This window comes from Prionailurus viverrinus, chromosome C1 (genome assembly GCF_022837055.1).
Source record: "Prionailurus viverrinus isolate Anna chromosome C1, UM_Priviv_1.0, whole genome shotgun sequence".
In the NCBI taxonomy this organism is placed as follows: domain Eukaryota; kingdom Metazoa; phylum Chordata; class Mammalia; order Carnivora; family Felidae; genus Prionailurus; species Prionailurus viverrinus.
The window spans coordinates 188,726,079-188,747,510 of NC_062568.1; the positions used below are offsets into that span (position 1 = coordinate 188,726,079).

General features: G+C 49.6%; 1 protein-coding gene across 1 annotated transcript in view; it reads left to right on the forward strand.

The window, feature by feature from the left end:
• Nucleotides 1–21,432, forward strand: part of CSMD2 (CUB and Sushi multiple domains 2) — a 600,812-nt gene that overhangs the window by 269,235 nt on the left and 310,145 nt on the right. The window contains exon 6 of the mRNA XM_047870009.1: nt 11,977–12,089. Within this exon, the coding sequence (XP_047725965.1) occupies nt 11,977–12,089 (113 nt within the window). The remainder of the gene's footprint in view (nt 1–11,976; nt 12,090–21,432) is intronic.

The window sequence follows — 21,432 nt, forward strand, 5'->3', positions numbered from 1 at the left end:
GGGGGTCAGGCATACCTGCTTACCTCTGGCAGGATACAAAAAGGGAGGAGAGGATGAGATCTAGAACAAGACCAGCTTTGGGGAGATAATGCCCACAGTGAGCTGTGGATACCTCTCACAGGCCTTGACAAAGCCACTCTCTTATACCACAGAGTAGGAAGAGTGGTCACTGTTTTTTTTTTTGTTTTTTTGTTTGTTTGTTTTTGTTTGTTTTTTTTACAGAATGTGTGTGTGCAGGGGAGGAGCAGAGGGAGAGGGACAGAATCTTAAACAGGCTCCACACCCAGCCTGGAGTCCAACACAGGGCTCCATGTCACAACCATGTGATCATGACCTGAGCCGAAATCAAGAGTCAGACACTTAACCAACTGAGCCAGCAGGCACCCTGGTCCCTGATCTTTTTGTTCAGCCCCCTGCCTCTTTCAATCACAATGAACATCTTTCATTTTGTTCACCTAGCACCAATCCCTCCCTCCCTTTGAGCACATTCCTTCTTTTGGAGAACGGTCCCAAACAGGTCTAGGAGGGGTCCATTCCCTTGGCTCCAGGAGTGGGCACATATGCCAGCTGGACTAATCAGAGGCTTCCAGTGGGCTTTTTCTAATTGGAAGGGAAGGGATCTCTGTATTGTTTCTGGGGAAGTGAAGGTGTGAGGGTGAATCGGAGCTGCTAAGGGAGGCCATGGTTCCAGACTTAAGCATCCGCCATTCGCAATAGAGAGAATGAAGCTAGCAGACAGAGCATAATAGAGATAGGGCACAAAGAGTGGGGCCTTGTGGTATCTGGGTCCCTGGGTCTAGTCTAGTCATCCCTGGGGCCAGCTACAGCTTGACTACAGCAGCCAATAATTTCTTCTCTATTCCAGGCTGATTTGATCTGGATTTCTGCCATTTGAAACCAAAAGTATTACCCCAGATGTGATGGAGATGAGCTATATGGGAAGACAGGAACTCTCCTCTCCCCTGTTTGTCAATTCTGTCCTTCCTATCTCCTTCCTCTCCCCTCGACTTGCTTGTGCTCCACCGTACAAACAGCTGGACCTCTGGTTTGTTATTCAGAAAGTATACATACAACACTGGCACATTGTGGGCCCTTAATAATAATAGTGAATGCACTTTGAGCACTTGCTATGTGCCAAGCACTGTACTTAGAGCTTTTATACCTGTTATCTCTCTTAAACCTCCTATCAGCTTATGAGGTGGGTGCTATTGTTATCCTTAGCAAATAGATGGGGAAACTGAGACCCAAAGCAGGTCAATTACCTGCCCACAGTTAGACAGCTGGTAAGTTTAGATCTGAGCCCTGAACCCAGACAGGTGCTTCCTAGAGCCCATGTGCCTAATCTTACCCCAGACTGCTTTCTTTCATGGCCCTTTGCCCATCAGTCTCCCTTCCTGCATGGAGACATGCCATGATCAAGAATATGTGGCTGTTGTGTCTTGAAGCCTGAGCAGGAGTTTACGAGCATCACCACATCACCCTGAATCATCACAATGCACTGTGAGACACACACTGGTAAAGAGAGACTCATAGAGATGCAGTCTCCCAGGGTCACACAGCCAATGGGTATGAAGCCAGCATCCAAATCCAGCAGCGTCTTGACTAGGACCCCTTGTTCACCGGCCTGCACATCCCTGAAATGTTTTAGGCCATACATCCTCTAGCCGACTGGAGGCTCATACCCTCAGCCTGGGCTTCAGAGCTGCCAGGATCTCAAGCAGGGCTGGCTAGCTGCCTCCTGGAGGGGGAGGGGCACATCGATGATGCTCAGGCTCAGAATGGCAGCCGAGTGGCAGGCAGAGGCTGGCGTGGGAGGCTCCTTGGTAAGCCAACTGCAAACGTTTCCTCTGGATGAGAAGTACTATCCAGATATAATCCCCAGAGGCCTCTGCAAGGTATAGATGGCTACCCTCCCTGAGAGGGGGACAGGTCCCTTCTCTGACTCATGTCTGCCAGTGACAGGTGGAAGATGGACAAGGTTGAGAGAGCAGGAGCTGGTGGAGGTCAAGCTGGGGCTGCCCAAGGAGGAGGGAAGGTGGCTGCCACTTGGAATGGCTACCCTGGGTGCCACAGTGTGCCTTGTCCTTCCCCTTTCCCTCCCCCCCGCCCCCTTCTGCACTGTTCTATCACCAGAGTGGATGCAGGCATCCTTACTTCTCCAGGGAAACCTAGGCCAGGCTACTCTGAGGTCTGCTTAATCCCTGTGTGCTCTGGAAGGTAAGGTTCAAGGCACTGATAAGATCCCATCCCTTCTCCCTTCAAACCAAAGCATGAGAAGAAAACAGTTCACATTTGTGAGGCACTTGCTGTGTGTCAGGCACAGTCCTGGACACCTTATATATACACAAGTTCACAGGACCCCCATTGCACAGATTAGGAAACTGGGGCCCAGAGGTTTTGGCACATACCCACATTTACACAACTAGAAAACAGCGGAATCCAGACTCAAATACAGGGCTGTGCTGATTCCAGAGGCCCGACCCTTAACCTTGGACCTCCCTAAGCCCATTGCCTCTGTGTAGGGGAACAAGACAGGTGATGACCCAGACAGGTGACATCTCCACCCAGGCAGAGACCTGAGGCAGGAAGGCGAGAGGGTCCAGGTAGAGTGTGAGTGTGCCTTGGTCCCCAGCCAGGCTCCCACGGCCTGCACCCCGTTCCTGGGCCAGGCCTGAAGGGGCAGACTTTAACATCTTAGGGCATAGGACCATCAGGTCTCCAGGCCGGATCGCAGGTCTAACCTAGAGCAACAGAGGCACTGGCTGAGGGCAGGGGATGGCTGGCTAAGGCCAGCTAAGGGTTCAGCAGCAAGGCAGGGCAGAGACTGCTCTTCGATTCTGTCCCAATCAGACCGGAGCAGGACGGGGAGTAGGACAACGAATGTACAAGGCACGTCACGTGTTGTAAGAGCAATGAAGCAGGGGTGGCAGCGACCGAGGTGCAGACAACGACGCTGGGCCACTCCTTTGCCGTATCTCCTTTGCAGGGCCCCTCTTCGGCTAAGCCAGTGCACGGTCTGATCAGCCGATTGGCCCCGCTTGGGTCACATGGCCACCCTGATCCAATCAGCTGCGGCCTGGGGGTCACGTGGTTCCGGTGGGATGCCTCATCTTTAAAGGCTTGTGGCTCTGCCTAATTTAGTCGCGGAGACAGAAAATGAGGGAGGCGGGCGTCCCCTGAAAGGTAGTTGAGGGCCGGCCACCAGCCCCCTCGCCCAAAGCTTGGCCCCGGGCCGCACCTCGGTCTGCAAGACCCAGCGCCAATCTGCTCCGGGCAGCATCCTGAGCACAGCCTCTGCGCAGAGACAGGAGACGCCCCACGCCGCAGCCCTCCTGGGTCAGCCGCTGTGTCGGGAACGCAAGGAACGGACGCCCCAGGCCACTCCCAGACCTTCTCAAGGTGCCATCCCCAACACGCAAGCCCCAGGGGCGCTCACCCGCAGGTGTTGACACCCACATCCCAGGAGCCCTGCCCCTGGCACTCCCGGCCTCAGATACACGCCCTCCAGGGAGCGGTGCTTCTGGAGGAAAAGCGTTTACCTGATGTAGTTTGTGTGGGTTCCCCGGAGCTAACAATTAGCTGAGCAGGGAAGAGCCCTGATAATTTGTGGAGTTTATTGAGTTGCTTCTGGGGGAAGAAGGAACATTTGCCCACATTGATTACCAGACTTCGCTGATCCTGCCCTGGGGATATGTCAGGACGGGAAGAATCCCCCAGAAAGGTACCAGCAGCTGCCAAGTGAATGGGGAGCACAGTGAGGGCTGAGGGACCAAGGGGCTGGGGCGGCCTGGCTTCGTCTTCGTGGGAAACGGAGATGAAACCCAGCCTGGCCTCAGAGGCTCTCCCTACTGTCTCCAGGCTCACCTGCTCGCCTGCCTTTCTCCCCACATATGCCCTCTTCTTTCACCGGCAGGATCTCATTCATTCGTTCATTCATTCAGGCGTTCCTTCTTCTAGTGAGTGGTATTGACCCAGCCCTTTCCATGTATTAGCTTTCCATGCAAGGTACTGAGGAAAAAACTTAAGTAGTAAGACATGGCTCTTGTCTTCAGAGACAAGTTTGGGGGGTGAGGCAGACCCCTGGACGATGCTTGGTGAGACAAGTACCAGGGTAGAAGAAGTGCAAAGAGTCACAGATACACGGGGGCAGCCAACCAGATTCTCTGGAGCCAGCGGCTGTAAGATCCCACCTGAAGGTAAGGAAGTAGCTAGAAAAAGGATTGCGGGTGGATCAAAGGGGACAGGGAGAATTTGGCAAGGAGCTGACCCTCTGTCGAGAATGCCGTAGATGAGATCCATACATAGTGAACCTTTAGGCCTAGGAGTCCTCTGAAGTCCTCCTCAATTAGGATTTTAAGATTAGTTGATTCCCACTCTCCTGATAGCCAAGGGGATGTAATTAGAACAGATGCCCCACTATTGAAAGCAAGAGGCCATCCTTCCTTCCTTCCTTCCTTCCTTCCTTCCTTCTTTCCTTCCTTCCTTCCTTCCTTCCTTCACAAAGCACAGATAATAAAAGTGCTCAGTACTTAGCCCTCTCCACCAGAGCAGCTCCCTGGGGTGGCTGGCACTCCCACGGCCTTGCTAGATCTTCCTGACCGATGCCTTGTGGCACGTGAAGTGCCAGCTGCCTGCTGGCCGTCTCCCACCCCCACCCTCAATGCCCATGCACCTCATGCTCCCACCAGCTGAGTCTTGCACTTTCTGAGAATCAGATGGGTCTGTTGCCAACTCTCTTGGTGCCAGTCATACTTGTTATTGTAATTATGTGATTTAAATTAAACATCACATAAGCTGATGAAATATGAGTGTGAAAGGAAATAGAGTTGCATCTATGGAAACTAAATTGAATGCTTTGGAATGACTCCATGAAGGAGAATCTCTAAAAAGAATTACTCCCTCAATATTAGGTGTGAGTGACTGAGACAGTTGCACCCCACTGGGTCAGTTCCATTGGGGCAGGGACCAAGTCCATCTTGCTCACTGCGGCCTCCCCAGTGCCCCACACAGAGCCTGGCACATTGTAGGTGCTCAATAAATATGTGTTGAGTGAACGTGCCGTAGAAGAGTTAAACATGGTGAGCAATGAACTGTGGGTGTAGTTTGTATAAGGCAGACAGTGTGGAGAACAAAACCGTGGTCAAAGGAAAGACCTTGGTCCTACATTAAATGGATTGACGAGTAAATGTGCATTTAGGTATTTGCACACTATAATGAAATGCTTTAGCTGTGTGTGTGTTCTTATGCCCTCCTCACAAATTACTTTTTACCAACCAACTATGTCATCTTCAAGGCTTCAAGGTGTTAGTAAATGTTTCTGTAAAGGGTGAGATAAATAATTTGGGCGTTGCAGGTTACAGTGTCTGTCACAGCTACTCAACTCTGCCGTTGCAGCATAAAAGCAGACAAATGTAAATGAATGATCCTGGTTGTGATCCAATAAAACTTTATCTACAAAAACAGACAGCAAGCTCTAGTTTGCCAACCCCTGTTCTAAGGAATTGATTTGTTCTTTGTGCCAGGCACTGTGCTGTGTTGCTAGACATATCAAGATAAAGGAAATCCTGTCCTAGCTTTTACAGAGCCTGGCTTCTGGTTGAGAGATGGTTGTGATTTGGGGTATCGGCATGATGGTAAGGGCTTGAGCATGGTGCAAAGGGGTCACAGTGAAGGCAAATGCTTCTCCCGTGGGGGTAGGGAAAGAGAGATGTGGAAAGAATGAGACATTTGGTTAGGTGTATGTGATGGGTGATATTTCCCCAGGTAGTCAGGTGGGGTGACAGGAAAGGACACTGCAGATAGAGGGAGTAGCATATGCAAAGGCACGGAGACATGGAAGAAGCTGGAGCTCGAAGTGGGTGTCACTGGAGAGGGAAGGCATGAAAAAGTCTAGATTTTATGATATTGGAGCTGGTGGGCCTGTGCTTCTGGGTTTCCAACAAGGCAGGAACTTGGGAAGATCTCCCCACAGAGTACAGAGATGGACTGGGGACAGAGGACAGATCAGAAGGCTGACTCAGTAGTCCAGGTGAGGATGACAAAGTTGTGAGGCCCAGAAGACTTGGCCATGGAGGGCAGGAACAGGAGAAGTTAAGAATGATGCTTGGGTTGGGTGACCAGGAGGATGGTGTGGATTATGGGGAGAAAGAACACTGGGGAGCTAGACTGATTGGCAGAAGCTTGGGTTTGTTCAAACAAGCCCCCAGACATCCAGGTAGGTAGCTGGGATTTGAATCTTCATACCGTGGCTCAGCTGCTCAGAGCTGCCTGAACAAGTGAGGTGGGTAGGCACTGCTGAGAACCGGAACCTTGAGATGTCTTTCCAAAGACAAGACTAAAGATTCAGGGACTCTGGCAGTCCATATCCAAAAGGGAACTTCATTCATCCTGGGCATTTGCCCGATTCCAGGAAAGTGTATAACATCCTGGGTTTGTCTAAGGAAAAGCATTTGTTTTGACATAGCAAGAATCCTAGGTATTTGGCTAAGGAAAACTGATACTGAAATCATTTGTGATGAGAATGGGTGTGTCAGGACTGAGTCAATAAAGTCTCACTTCAGAAATGAGAGGTGGCTTGGGTGGGGGAAGTGGGAATCAGTTTCCAGCAAAGGCCTTGGTGTCCTTTGCTCACTACCATCAAGGCATCCAGAGGGTTTCCCTGGTTGCATCATGGTGCCCTCTCCATCCCCCAAAGAGGAAAGCAGATGGCAGGTGGGGAAGGAAGAGAGTTTGGGAGTGGGGATAAAGTGGCCAGCACCTCCTATATTTCACATTCTCCCCAGCCACCTTTGTGGTTGGAAGGATGGTTTTTGTTCGACCCTAGGATGCAAAGAGTCTTCAACCCTGAGTCAAATCCAGGCTGTGCACATAGCTTAGCTAAGAGATAAAGCCCATAGGAGCTGCTCTGGAACACAGAAGCCAGATGCCACTGCCTGAGGAGTGGTGGCTGGGCAGAGAAGGGGACATTACAGTGGAATCTGGTAGATTTCAGGCTTTGCAAAGACTTCCCATATCCAGGGAACAAGTGGGAGTGGCACCCACTGGCAAGCACAGTGCCTTTTATACAATGTGTGCTTGGTGAGTAAATGAATGAGTGAATGTTCTCCCGAGGATGTCAGTTTTCAGGAATACTGAAATCTAAGGCAGAATCTTCTAGTACTCCCCCTCAGATTACAGGTAGGCAGTGATTCCTTGCAGACTCACTGTTTTCATCTCTGCGCCCCAACATCCTAACTGTAGAAGAAGCTTCTTAAGAAGAAATGCTTTCCATGAAGTCTGCTCTGAGCTGTCCTATTACCAAGAGAAGAACTTAGAGCTTTCTGGAGGGGAATTCAAAGCCACTTTTCCCATAATCAACTACATGCATTAAAGGGAGCGTTTGTTTTTTTGTTCTCCCCAAGCCAGATTCCATTAATGAAGCCCCATTTAACGGAAGTCAATTTACCAAAAAGAAAAAAAAATTGAGTGTAATTGCTTAAATACATTTTATGCTGTACTGCAATAGCAATTTCCTGGGCGAACTTGGAATTCCCAAGGCCCCCCAGAGTGAAGTTAATGTGGACAGAAAGGTTTGGAGGGGAGAATCTCTCTTTGTGTTTCTCTCCTTTAATTATGATTCTAAGAGGGAGCAGAATTAAAGAGGATCCTGGGGGGAAGCGGGAGGGGAAGAAAAGAAACAGAATGGAATTCAGCCTAAACTGTTCCACCGCCTTCCTTCATGCTTGCATGTATGTGGCAGTATACAACACAGTGGCTGAGTACATAGGCTCAGAGTGGAGTGGTTTGAGTTTGACTGCCACCTCTGCCATTTCATGGCTGTGTGACCTTGAACAAGCTTCTTAACCTCTCTGTGCAGTCAGATGGTACAATGGGAAAGGGCAGACAGAGCAACAAGTACAAAGACAGAGAAGCACAAAAAAGCAATGTGTGTTCCGCTACAAGTAAGGTCTTCGTTTGATTGGAGATGGTGTGTGTGTGTGTGTGTGTGTGTGTGTGTGTGTGTGTGTTTGCACATTTACACGTGTGCTCAGGGAAGGAAGGCAGGCAGGAGTCAGACCAGGAAGACTTCACTAAGAAGGTGACATTTGATCAAAAACTTAGAGGAACTGAGGAGGTGAGCCACATGAACGTCTGGGAGAAGAGCCAGCTAGCAGGTAGGGAGAATGTCAAGTGCAAAGGCCCTGAGGCCAAAAGAGGTCTGGCCAGCTTTGAACCGCAAGGAGACCTGTGTGACTGGAGCAGAAAAAATAGAGATGAGGAGGGGGGAGGTAAGAGAGGTGAGAACACACTGGCTTTTTTAAAGCCTGAGGCCACAGTAAGGTCTTACTCTAAGGATAGAAGCCACTGGAGATTTGTTTTTAATGAACTCTGATCAGGTCTAATTTACACAAAATAAAATTACCCATTTTTTTCAATGTTTATTTACTTTTGAGAGAGAGAGAGAGAGAGAGAGAGAGAGAGCGAGCCAGAGCATGAGTTGGGGAGGGGCAGAGAGAGAGGGAGACACAGAATCTAAAGCAGGCTCCAGGCTCTGAACTGTCAGCACAGAGCCCGATGCAGGGCTCAAACTCACGAACTGCGAGATCATGACCTGAGCCTAAGTCAGACACTCAATTGACTGAGCCACCCAGGCATCCCTAAAATTACCCATTTTAAATGTTTTCAGAGCTTTGACCAACATGTACTTCCCACATAACCACCATCTCCTTCAAAATACAGAACATTCCCATGACCCCAGGAGGTTCCCCTGGGGATCCCCACCTGTACCTCTCACCCCCAGCTCTGGCATCTACTAATCTGCTTTCTCTTACTATCGATGAGTCTTTTCCAGGGTTTCATATAAATGGAACCGTACAGTATATACTTTTTAATCACCCAATATAATGCTTCTGATAGCTCCCTGTGTTGTCGTGTGTGTCAGTGATGTTGGAGAGTTTCCAGTGGGGCACGGCACCATCTCAGTGGCAGAGTCTGATGTGATGACTCCAACATGTAAGACCCCAATTATGGGATAGTTGCCAGGAAAACTCTCACATATGCGTTTACGTCCAAGGAGGCAGGAGCAGAACAGAGTAAAGATGTGTAGGCAACACAGGGCCCCAAGAGGTTAAGCCTTGGGGGTGAAGAGTTACCAGGAGTCCTCAGGGTGGGTAAAGGTGTGGGAGAGATGGACAACGGGTGTGCCTCAGAGTTTCTCCAGGCTGCACGCTTGGGGCTAAAGCAGATACTGGGACTGGAGAAGCCTCACTGGCTTCCACTTACCATAGTCGTGATCATGACTTCTCATCCTGCTCTGGGACCCCGGCACCCTCCCCAGATCCCATTTTGCAATAAACATCCTTTGGTTCTGAATTATTCAGGTAAATTCTCCCTATTTCTACTTCCCTTATGTAAATAGTCCCCAAGCTTTGTCATTGATACAGAATTGAACTTGGCCTGGGGGGGAAAAACACCCACAATACTGTTTGTGGCTCCTTAGAAAACTTCAGTGACTCAGACTGTAATAAACTATTTTGAATGGGATCTGGTGAAATACAGTAATTGGTTTCTATAATAGCTCTTACCAATGGTAATATGGGTTATATTATTAGAATTTGGTGTGTGTCAGCATTTTCATTACAGTAAAAACTCAGTTTTGCAGGGTATGAAGCTCCTTGGTTATTTCCTTTGTTCAATACACATTTATGGGGACCCACCATGCTGGATCTCTTCCATTTGCCCCCTCCAGATCCTCTCCCCAACCTTTTCCACTCTGTTCCATATCTAGGAAGACTTAGCTATAGGGCTGTATCAATATGCTCCTTTGCTTCTGGCTTCTGATTGGGATAAATCAACAGAAGCATCAGTAGGAGGTTGGAGGAGGGGAAAGAGGAGAGTGAGTTCTGGGTTTGCATTTCTTTGCCCCCTCCTAGTGGGACTTAAATGCCCAAGATCTAGGTCCTGTGTGGTGACCTTCTGCATGCAGCCTTCTTTTTCAGGGATAATCATTTCTTCTCCAGGCTCCTAAGTGGTAACAAGCAACAGCCTACTGCCCCATCCCTGGTGGTTTCCCCACTTTTTTGATAAAGAGTCCATTCGTTGAACTCCTGGAATTATTCTCCTATGACTGTGCCATCTGCTTTCTGTTGGAATCCTGATTTGCCTGCTTTGTACCAACCATGGTGCTAGATGCTTGGTACAAGGATGAAGAATAAAAATGACAAAGAATAAAATAGCAGCTGCCATTTACCAAAAGCTCTCTATTTCCCAGGGACCATGCTAAGGCCTTTTTTTGTGTGTATCATCTCATTTAATCTTTGCAACTCTTTGAGGGAATGGTTATTATTGTCCCCATCTTACAAAGTCACAGAGAGTTGAAGTAATTTTTGTAAGATAACGCAGCTCATCCCTCCAGAGCCCGGTCTTCTTCACCATCAGACTACAATGCCCTCCTTGAGGAGTTACCTTAGGGAGACACTCACCTAGATGATGAATCATAGGTGCTGTGGCATCACAGAGGAGGAAAAGGAAAATGCCGTTTCTTGAGCTAATGTGTGTCAGATACTGGGCTAGGTTCTTTGTCCATAGGTAGGTCGCACATTTATTTCCACAGACGCTTCAGGCTGGGCTTAGTATTCTCATTTTCAGAAAGGTTCAGTAACTAGTCCTAGGTCACACTGGTACTAAGTGGTAGAGCCTAGATCTGAACCCAAATCTGTGTGGCTTCCAAGCCAAGGAGAGTAGGAAAGGCTTGCCCCAGGATGTGATGTTTGAGGGCTTCCTGAAGTCCTCTCAGGCAACATGGGTGGTGCAGGAGAGAGGGCTCTGGGTGGGTGCATTCCAGGCAGAAAAGGCAAAGATGTTGTAAAGGACAAAGCATGCATGCTTAGGAGATGTCCTCAATAGGGTGTCCCCGCAGGGGTGGGAGCAGGCAGGAGGGAGGTGTGAGGCTGCCGGGGGGCGGGGGGCAGGCATCGCTATGTTTTGTACCTGATTCTTATGTGGGGAGGAAAAGAGGGAAGACACCAGTGCACAGGCCAGCTCAGAGGCTGTGGGGTAGAGGAGGGAAGACAGAGGGGATTCCTGGGGTGCAGAGAACAAGCACAAGGAGGGGGGCTTCACAGCTTAGCCTGAGTGTGGTGGAGAGGGCCAGCACTGAGCAGAGACTCATTAGGGGAAAAGGTGGAAAACTTGAAAGGCTATTCTTGTGTAGGCACTAGGGAGCTGCTGAAGGTTCCTGTGCTCCAGGAGGAAGGGTCTGGTGGACTTGGAAGTTGGCTCAAGATGGCAGTTGGTCAAGAGGCTGGGGTAGTGACCAGTGATGGCAGGAGAGATCCTGGTGCCCCACCCCCTGGGCTGGACTGGCTGGAATCCAGAAGAAGCTAATTTAAGGGAGGGGGAACAGACCTAGCACGGATGGGGAGGCGTCTTATGGACGCAACAGGAATAGGGGAGGAGCCAGAGGAGACCCGGGGCCCAGTGAGTGACCTTAGAATGGGCTCTCACAGCACTGAAGGGCCATACTGCCTGAAGTGCCTTTCTGTGGACTCCTTGGGGGGTCTGCGGGGCTCACTAGGGGTAGCTGGTCCTGTACCTGGGGGTTGTAGGCTGGACTTTTGCTGGGGGATCAGGGTCTTGGGTACAGGTGGGTATGTGGACATCTGCTGGGAAGGCTGGGCCTCTCTTCTGCCTGTGGTCTGTTGCCCAAGGGAGTGACACTTGTCAACACCCCTAGTGGGGGGAGGGGGTGGGCCTCTGCTCCTGGCCTGAAGGATCCACTGTCTGCACAGCATCTCAAGGTAACCCAGTGGTGGGAGGGGCCCCTGGGAGAGCCTGCGGAAGCCGCTCAGGCCCCAGGTTTCTGGAGGGCGGCCTGGGTGGCCCAGCCCTTTCCTCCTGCCCCAGGCCTGGGCAGAGGCCCTACCACCATGGGAAGTGGGGACAATGGATGCTGGCCCCTGCCTCACCGCTATCCCCGCCCACTTGGTGTCCCCACAGGTTCACCGGAGCCAGCCTCCCGGCCCCCGTCATCAGCAGCAAGAACTGGCTGCGGCTGCACTTCACCTCTGACGGCAACCACCGGCAGCGTGGCTTCAGCGCCCAATACCAAGGTAGGCGGGGACTGCTGAGCCTCCTCAGCGGGCCGCAGAGATGATTCCCGGGGAGCTCATCCTGTCCCCAGACTGGGTCCAGCCTGACTGCAGGGAGGACATACGTCTCTTGTCCTGTTCTCATTTGCAACCCGGGGCCTCCACATCAGCAGCTCTGCACCTGCCATGGTGGCCGGCTGCCCGAGGCAGTGATGCTGCCCCGAGCTGCCCCTCCCCAGGCCCCTCTTCGAGCCAGACTCGTCATAGTAGTTACTACCGAGTGCCTTTGAAGAGCCAGGCTATGTGCTGGGCACTTGACAAACGTCGTCTCATTTATCCCCCATCATTCCAGAGTAAATGCCATCACTGTCCCCATTTTATGGGCAGGGAAGTAGAGGCTTGGAGAAAATAAGCCAGTTTCCCAAGGCCATCTGAACTCCTGCCTTTTGACTCCAGAGCCCAAGCTCTTAACCGGGAGAGTTTAGCCTACGCTGGTGTAAAGTGGGAGAGGAGCCATATTCCAGCTCTGTTTTGTGTTAGTGTTACACATAACACGACTGTATTGGCACACCCACGGGCAGAGGGGCTGCAGGAGTGCTGGAGCTTAGGGGTTCAAATCTGCGAAGAGCTGCCTGGCAGCAAGGGATCAGACCAGGAATGGCAGGTGGAAATCGCAGGCAAGCAGATTTGTGCTCCAATCCTGAAGAATTTGCAAACCCAAGGCAGGGAGCTCTTAGGCACTGGAGGAGATCCAGAGTCCACTTGGTGTATGGGAGCAGATGAGGGCATCCCTCTCAACCTTGAGTTTACTCGAAGCACACAAAATTTATAAACACCAAGGGTGGGTGTTTATAACTTGCTCATTAAGCCCTTAACTACTACCATTTATAGGCTGATGTTGGTTCTGATTGATTCAACAGCAAACTTGTATTGCACACCTATTAAGCATAAGGCCCTGGGGAATAAAAGGAGGGGTGAGTTTGTGTCCTGAGTGAGTGAGGAGTGAGGCATATTGGTAGTGTGCACAGAATGGGACAAAGTAGGCCTGATAAAAAGCAAGAAGTGTCTTCCCACGAGGGTGTGCTGGGGTAGGAGCACCGATTCTCAGGGTGGAGCGGGGTGGCTGGCCCCCTCCAACCCCACCTCGCAGGCTGTGGTTCTGGACAGCACCAGCCCATCACTCACCTGGGTGGGGCAGGGGCAGAGTGGAGCCCCTGCCATGAGGCCAGGCTTTCAGCGGGAAACTAGGATAAAAGCACCGCTGCAACTAGAAGCATTACCTTGAGAATCTGGACCTTTCATAAACAGCCTCCTTTCCTTAGCCACCTGTGAAATGTTTACAAAATAAACGTAAAAACAGAGTGGCTGGGTGGCTCAGTGGGTAGAGCATCCGACTCTTGGTTGCAGCTCAGGTCATGATCCCGGGGTCGTGGGATTGAGCCCTGAGTCGGGCTCCATGCTGTGCAGTTTCTCACAGAGTCTCCTCTAAGTTTCTCTCTCTCTCTCTCTCTTTCTCTCTCTCTCTCTTCCTCTGCCCCATGCACATGCTCTCTCTTTCTTAAATAAACAAATAAATAAAAATGAAGTTAAAAAAAAAAAAACGAAATCAAAAACCAACCTGATCTGGCCAGCCTCACAAAGCCTCACTCTGAGAGCTTTCCTGGAGGCATTTTTCCACTGCCGATGTTGGGCTTCTGTGAGTGAAGCCCCTGCCTGGATCTTTTCATTGTATTTTCCAAAATAGAAAAGCAGAGACGAGTGTCATCAGTGCGTCTGATTAAGTAGGTGCCGGTGTTTCTACTGTTTCAGGTTCCTGAGGGCCTGTTTGTCGTGGTCATAGGCCACAGCGTAAGGCCAGGCAGTGGGCAAAGAGAACCCAGACACGGCAGCCTCTAGATCAGCAGCACGCTTGCTGTGCACCAGGCCCTGTACTGGGCACTGTGCACACTGCCCCCATGTGGGCCTCCCCACAGCACAGTGACAAATGTGTTTTTGATTCCCACGTTTCGGGACACCTGGGTGGCTCAGTCGGTTAAATGTCTGACTCTTGATTTTCAGCTCAGGTCATAAGATCATGGTTCGTGAGATCGATCCCCAAGTCAGGCTCTGTACTTGGAGTCTGCCTGGGATTCTCTCTCAGTCTCTCTCTCTCTCTCTTTCTGCCCACATGCATGTGTGTGTGCTTGTTCTCTCTCTCTCAAAATAAACATTAAAAAAATACATTTTAATTCCCACGTTTCAGCTGAAGCAGCTGAGCCTCAGAGAGGTTGTGTAACAAGCCCAACACACACAGATCACACAGGCTGTAAGTGGGGAAGCTTGAATTCATTCACAGGCTCGTGTGAGTTTTCTGCAAACCCAGAGGGCCATCTCTTAATGGTGTTTTGAGTGCCTTATCTTTCCTATTCAACTGGTGGCTTTTCAACTATGTTTTGTTAATCTCATCCCACTGTAAAGAAGTACATTTTCTATCACAACCCAGTACTCACATCTATCTATAGAACTAAAAGGAAAATGTCACCAAGTGGTATTTATCCTTACTAAGCGTGATGCACCCTGAAAACTTCCAATTTTTAATGTTAACTGCAACCTGTAAATTAATTTCACAAGGCTATAGCAGGGAAAAACCCACAATCTGAAAACCTGCTTTACTTACGAACTTCTCAAGAGGAGGCCCTATCCTGTCCTCTCTCTGTGTCCCTTAATACAGCCCCAAACGAGGTTGTACATTCATATGTGTCAGTGTTTACAGAGGGCTTTCTAGGTCTCAAGCACTTGGCGTTTATTACTTCATTTAGCGCTAACAGCAAGTGTGTGAAGGAGGAACTACCTTTGGCCCCATTTTACAGATGAAGAACCAGGGTTTCAGAGAGGACTCCTGACCGGCTCCAGATCTCATCGACATAGTGTGGGAGGCAGACTTGCACCCCGGCAGTATTTGTCTGCAGCTGGCGTGCTTATATACGGGGGCTTAGATATTGTGTTAATAAGTGATTTTACTCTGGGAACTTCTTTTTCTAGTCTTTACCATACTGAGGGCACATAGTGCAAAGCGCATACAGTAATCATTTAGTAACTCAACTGAGGACTCAAGCAGGGTTCCTTGACCTCAGCACTATTGACTTAGTGGTGTGGGTAGTTCTCTGTTGTGGGGGGTCATCCAGAGCATTTGGGGATGTTTAGCAGCATCCCTGGCCTCCATCCACGAGCTGCTAGATGCCAGTAGCATTTCCCCACAACACACGTAGTCATGATAACCAGAAAGTTTCCCCATGTTGCCAAATGATCCTTGCATACAAAACCACCCCCATTGAGAACCACTGCCCTGAAGGAAAGGAAACTTTGGAATGACTACAATAATCAAAGTTTTTCAGCTTGTAAATACAGCACAAAAACATGGCAGAGATAGCTTTTAGTCAGGGGACTAGCAGGAGATAGAAGGCATACTGCCTGGCTTTCACCGAAGAGGGTTTAGTGATGGGACCCTTTACAAAGGATAGGATGGAATTAAGGAACACGCAGGGATGATGAGGCCCTCGGGGACCACGCAGCAGGGAGGGCTTTGCCACAACTGGGAAAGGGCCAGAGGGAGTAGAAAAGGCACTACCTGGCAGAACTGAGGAGCCTGACCACTGCCAACCCACTGCAGGAAGAGGGGGCCAGGAGTCAGTAACCAGAGCAGGAAGAGGGGCCAGAATCAATAAGCAGAGCAGGAAGAGGGGCTAGAATCAGTAACCAGAGCTGGAGGAGGGGGGCAGGAGTCAGTAACCAGAGCAGGGAGAAAGGGCCAGAATCAGTAACCAGAGCAAGAAGAGGGGGCCAGGAGTCAGTAACCAGTGCAGGATGAGGCCTGGGAATCAGTAACAAGCACTGCAGCAAGGACCTGGAATCAGTAACCAGAGCAGGAAGAGGAGGCCAGAATCAGTAACCTGATCTCTCTCTTCTCCCTCTCCCTCAAGTTTGCTGTGCCTCCCATCTGCCAACCCAAAAGGAGCCAGGAATAAGGAACAGAGTCCCTGCTGTGTGGGCCTGCTGTGTGCCCTGGGAGACCATGAGCCTTCCCAGCGGGACCCCTTGCTGTAGCAGTCCACAGAGGTCAGGCTTCTGGCACAGAGCAGGCCAGAGAAGCGTGAGGACTGGACCTGGGGAAACAGCAGCACAGGGTCAGTCTTAACGGCGCTCAGCTTTATGGCATTAGAGTCTCAAGTGATTTATGGCACTTCGGAGCTAATAATTACAACCCCCGAACTGTATCGGTGGACAGTTCTTTTCTCAGAAAACAAATCATAAGTTGAACGAATAAACAAATAACCTGAAACACGGTGCATTCCATTCCTGTCTCGGTCCGGTCAGAATTTAGGGCTATTCCTGGACACACACGATCTTAACTACGACTACAGGGAACCAGGGCATCAGGGCTCTAGTGTGACTGTGCCTCAAGCCGGCTGTCAGAAAGCAGGTGAGCGTGTTGAATTTAACAAGCACTCTTGTGTGACACCAGTACCACGTGGAAGAAGAGAAAGGTGGACATGGCCAGGCCACGCTCTGCTCTCAAGGAGGACAAGTTAAAGAGAGGAACAGGCATAAATCTAGAAATTGTGGGCAGCAAGATAAGAGCTGTAATTGAGGCCCAGTGAAGGGTTCTAGGATAAGAGATAAAGGAGCAATTAGTTTTGCTGGAAGCACTTAAAGAAGTAAAAAAAAAATGTAGCAGTGACATCAGTATGGGCCTTGGAGAGATGCCACGCAGACCATGAGGAGCAGTCCAGGTAGAACAGAGGCAAGAGAATATGAAAGCGCTGAGTCTCAGGAACCCCAGACACCTGTGTGCGTCTAGAGCGGAGTTGGTCAAGTACAGCCTGCAGGCCAGATGCAGCCCTCTGTTTTTAAAGATTGAAGCAGAAAATCAGAAGAAGAATATTTCATGACACATGACAACTGTATGAAATTCAGCATCGGTAAATAAAGGTTTATGGAACACAGCCTCATTCATGTACGAATTGTCTGTAGACACAGTAGTGCTGGCAGGCCAGAGTTGGGCAGTCTGCAGCTGAGACAGATGGCCCACAGCCTAATACACCTGCTCCCAGGCCTTTCAATGAAAACATGTGCCGACTGAGCGTGAAGCCTGCTGTCCAGGACACAGGTCAGCAGTGAGGGCAGGGGGCTCTGGGGTCAGAGAGGGAGGCAGGGGTCACACTGTGAAAAGCTGCCCTGAAGACAGGGGATCAGAAGTCTTGAGCAAGAGGGAGATGTGATCACATTTTATTTTAGGAAGATCTTTCATTGCTCTTGGATGAAAATGAGAGGACAATTAAGAGCCTTTGAGAATTTGGAGACTACAAGGATCCAGGGTTTAGGCAGAGGCAGAGGGAGACCAAAAGAGGCCTTCCCATGGTCACTTTCCTGGACTCGTTAGATCCAGGAGTGACAGGGGTGGAGGAAGGAGGCAGAGGACTCAGGCCTGAACCTTTGGTTTCTAGCCTGAGTGAGCGGGTAAAAAAATGAGGCTATTAACCAAGGTGGTATAGGGCAGAGGCAGAAGAGAGTGGATTTACTTGGGACACGTTGATTCTGGGGCTGTTGGCATTTCAGGGGCGGGGTGGGGGAGCTGTCTAGTAGGAAGCTGGCTGGTCTGTCAGTCTGTAGCTCAGACAAGGGTCTGTGCTGGAGAGAGAGAAGTGAAGACTCAAGGCAGCGTGGAGTCAGAGGCCACCGATCCCCTCTCTGGGCAGGAGACCTCCTCATAACGATTGTAACTTGAGAGAGGCAAGCCCAAAAGAGTGGCTTGCAAAGTGAGTTCCTTGGAGGCCAGAGGGGTTCTCCCAGCAGCTCTTTTGATAGGGACTGTGTGGGTGGGGCCCCGGGTTCACCCCCCACACCACCAATGTTAACCAGAGCCATTGCTCTTTGATTTGTTTTGCGTAGTAAACATTTACCTAAGAGCGTAATCATAGGCTCCTGCACCAGAAGTGTTTGGCAACCACAGAAATCACAGTTGCTTCCAGTTCTGGGAGACCACTGAGGTTATGTAATCAATCCTTCTGCCTCCAGGCGAGGGCTATTTTCAGTCCTTCTCAGAGCGTTAATTGCTTTCCTGCTTTCTCTTTAAGCCTACAAGGAACGGCAGTGAGAAGAGCCTTTCTTAAATGCCCCAAGTGGTTAATGATCACAACTGGTGAGGGTCTTCCCTGGCAGAGAGGGCAGCACACTGCACTGTTGCCCTGCTGGTCTGCAGAGAGGGAATAATATTAACCCCACGGGTCTACTGGCGATTAAAAGGAGACCCTGTCACAATATCCGGCACATGGCAGGTACACAGGAAATGGAACCCTCAAACCTCAGACTCCACCGGTCACCAGTCTCCCTGTTATATGGGGAAGCCCTTGTGCAGTGAGATATTGAGCTGGCGGCTCTGGCTTCTCAGACTTGGGCTCTTTGCTGCCACTCTGAGGTGACGGTCATTGTCTACTGCCTGCGCACCCCCCCCCCCCCTTCAGCCAAATCCTAGCCCTACTCTGCTGTCCCTCCCACTGCCTATCTTGTCAAGTTAACTCTGGTAACCAGTAGTTGGGAGATATTCCACAGTAAGAGAATCGGCCCCTCTGCTTTCTAGAAGTCCAACTCTAAATCTTAATTGTCTGCAGAATAAACTTGTCCATTGGAAACCAATTTGCATTTATCGAGATGCTTTTTGTAGTAACAAACCAAAGCTTCCGTTTTCCACATGAACTTGTCTTTTTCTTGCTTGTGACTGAGTTGTAGTCTCAGACCAGAGCAGAAGTGCCTCACGCAGCCTGTGGTCCACGCTGAGACTCTTCCATCCTATTCCTGTCCACCAACTAAGCTGTTAAACCCTTGCTAGCCTCATTTTTTAGGTTCTGTGCCTCCAGGGCCTCTGAACAAATCACAGGGTTGTTGCTACCAGGCTCAGGAGCCCAGAGCTTGGGGTCTATGAAGCCAAGCTTCTAAATTCAGTCAAAATGAGCCTGAACTGAAAACATCCTGAGCATAAAATATGCCACCCCTCACCTCACCTCCTTTCAAGTGTAACTACTTCCTTTGCCAGGAAATGAATTCAAAGCACATATTCTTCTAACAGTTGGTCATTCATCCACTCAGTCATCAGACTCTTCAAGGGAACTGTCTGTGTGCTGGCCTCTGTCAGTCACAGGACATAGACATAGGAGTTTGGGGGACAAATAGCTGGGAGAACAGGACACGATGTTGCAGTGTGATACGGGTTTCAACACATGTCTGAACCAAGTCTTGTGAGGGCAGTGACTTCTCCTCAAGGTGTAGACACAACCACAGAGAGGAGATGGCTGGTTGACTCAGGCCTTTACCAATGAGAGGTAGCCACACAGAGAAGAGGGGAAAAGATGTGCCAGGTAGAGGAAACAGCATTGCCAAGGCCACTGAAACCAACAACCGATGGCCATAGGGATTCCTTTAAACATCTTTCTTCTGGTCGTTTTCTCCAGCTGGCTTCTCAGAAGTTGCTTGTGAAGACCACCCTGCAGCCCATTAACAGTGGCAAAGCACTATTCTAGAAATTAGAACATGCCCCTGCCTGCCACCTACCATGCTGGGGTCCTTTTCTTCTTCAGGAATTCTAGTGGCCATGAGTTTTGCTGTGATTAACCAAGAGGCCACACCAGCAGCAGCCAACAAAGTACTTCTTAGAACCTTTAGTTGCTTTGTACATCTTACAACCCGTGGCTGCACTGATGAAAACATTACCCAGCATAGTGCATAACCAGCTTCTGAGGAACTGTGCATAATTCTCTTAACTATCCATAATCTTTCAACACCTGCATTCTTGGCAGTGGTCACTGCTGGAATTTTGAGTGTTCTTTCATTGTTCCTGTAGCAATTTTTTGCTCTTCATTAGCGGGAGCAGTGAATTCAAGCCTAGAAGGCACCAAAGCAAAGCACCCAGGCGGTGCCTTTTTCAGCAGCAGGTCTTGTATCATCCAGTGCACCTGTGACTGTTTCTCTTCCTTCCCTTCCACGTCCCTTTTCCTGTCAGCCTTCAGCACAGCTATGCCATCTGAAGCAAAAGCCAGGTGTCCCTTGAACTTTTCTTTTCCATGGTCACCAGTAGTGATTCCTTGAACATTTCTCATTTTGAATCTTGTCACCTTTCCCTCGTAAGAATGTGGCATCATCTTCAGTTACAATAACCTCTCCAACCTTTCGTAAGTCATTGAAGCAAAATAGCTTAAAAATTCAGAGTCCGGCTCTCTTTTCCAAACACCACACCATCAATAGCAGCAGCTTTGTGGGTTCCTTCTGTGACGCTAGAACTTGGAGCTTGGGCTCCTTTAACCTGAAAGTCAGCTTTATCCTGTTCTAAAAGAGAGTACTGAGAGCATTGTCAGCAGTCATAACCAAAGACTTCCACTGGGCAGTGGAAGTTTCAAGAGTGGGTACCATGGGCCGGACGGTGGAAATCCTAAGCATCCTGGAATTTCCACTTCTGAACTTTGGATGTATTATTCAAGTAAGGAGATTATGGAATCTTAGTCGAATTCTGTGCCTCCGATTCCTGATTAATCATTCAGGGTTTTCCTGCCCTATATTGTGGGAATGCTCTTTGAACTTCCGTGATCACATTAGAAATGATGCTGCCAATTTGTCTGCCTCCATCTGCAGAAACTGTAGCAAACTGAGCAGTATCTTCAGAAATTATCACAGCTTTCGGGCTCTCCCTAAGTTCAGCCGTAATAGCATCAACATGCGACATCACACCTTTTCTGATTTCCACCGGATTAACAGCTTTGCTAATCTTCTTGAAGCCTTCCATGACCATGGAACGTGCCAGTACAGTAGCAGCAATGGTGCTCCCAAGCCTCACTCTTTGTGTGTTGGCAACATCCTGGTCAAAGCTGGCACAGTAGTTTTATATTTATCCTTCAGGTCAACTGACCTCGCAACAGACACCTCAACTTTTGTGACATCGAGGCTTCCCCAGCTCTGTTCCATATCACTGCTCTTCCCACTGTTGTTTTCCATAGTCTGTACCTTGAAGCATTATATCTTGGGCATCTGCAGCAAATCTTACATCTTTGGCATAGATCTGAGTGAGATGAGGAGCCAGTGTGCTAGATACTGACTTCATCTAGCAGAGAACTGTGAGTAATGCAAGCATTTGTGCAGGGCTGGTGGCCAAGCAGGAGGCAGGCCCTCAATGATGAGGGAGGGGCAGAGTGCAAGATGCATACCCACCAAGTTTTCTAAGGGAAAAATCAGATTCCAGTTTTGAGGAGCTCATGCCCTACAACATTTTGGGGAATGGTTTACAGAGAGTGAATAAAATCCAAGCAAAAAAGAGTGAGTTTAGAATCCTGAAAGAAAGATA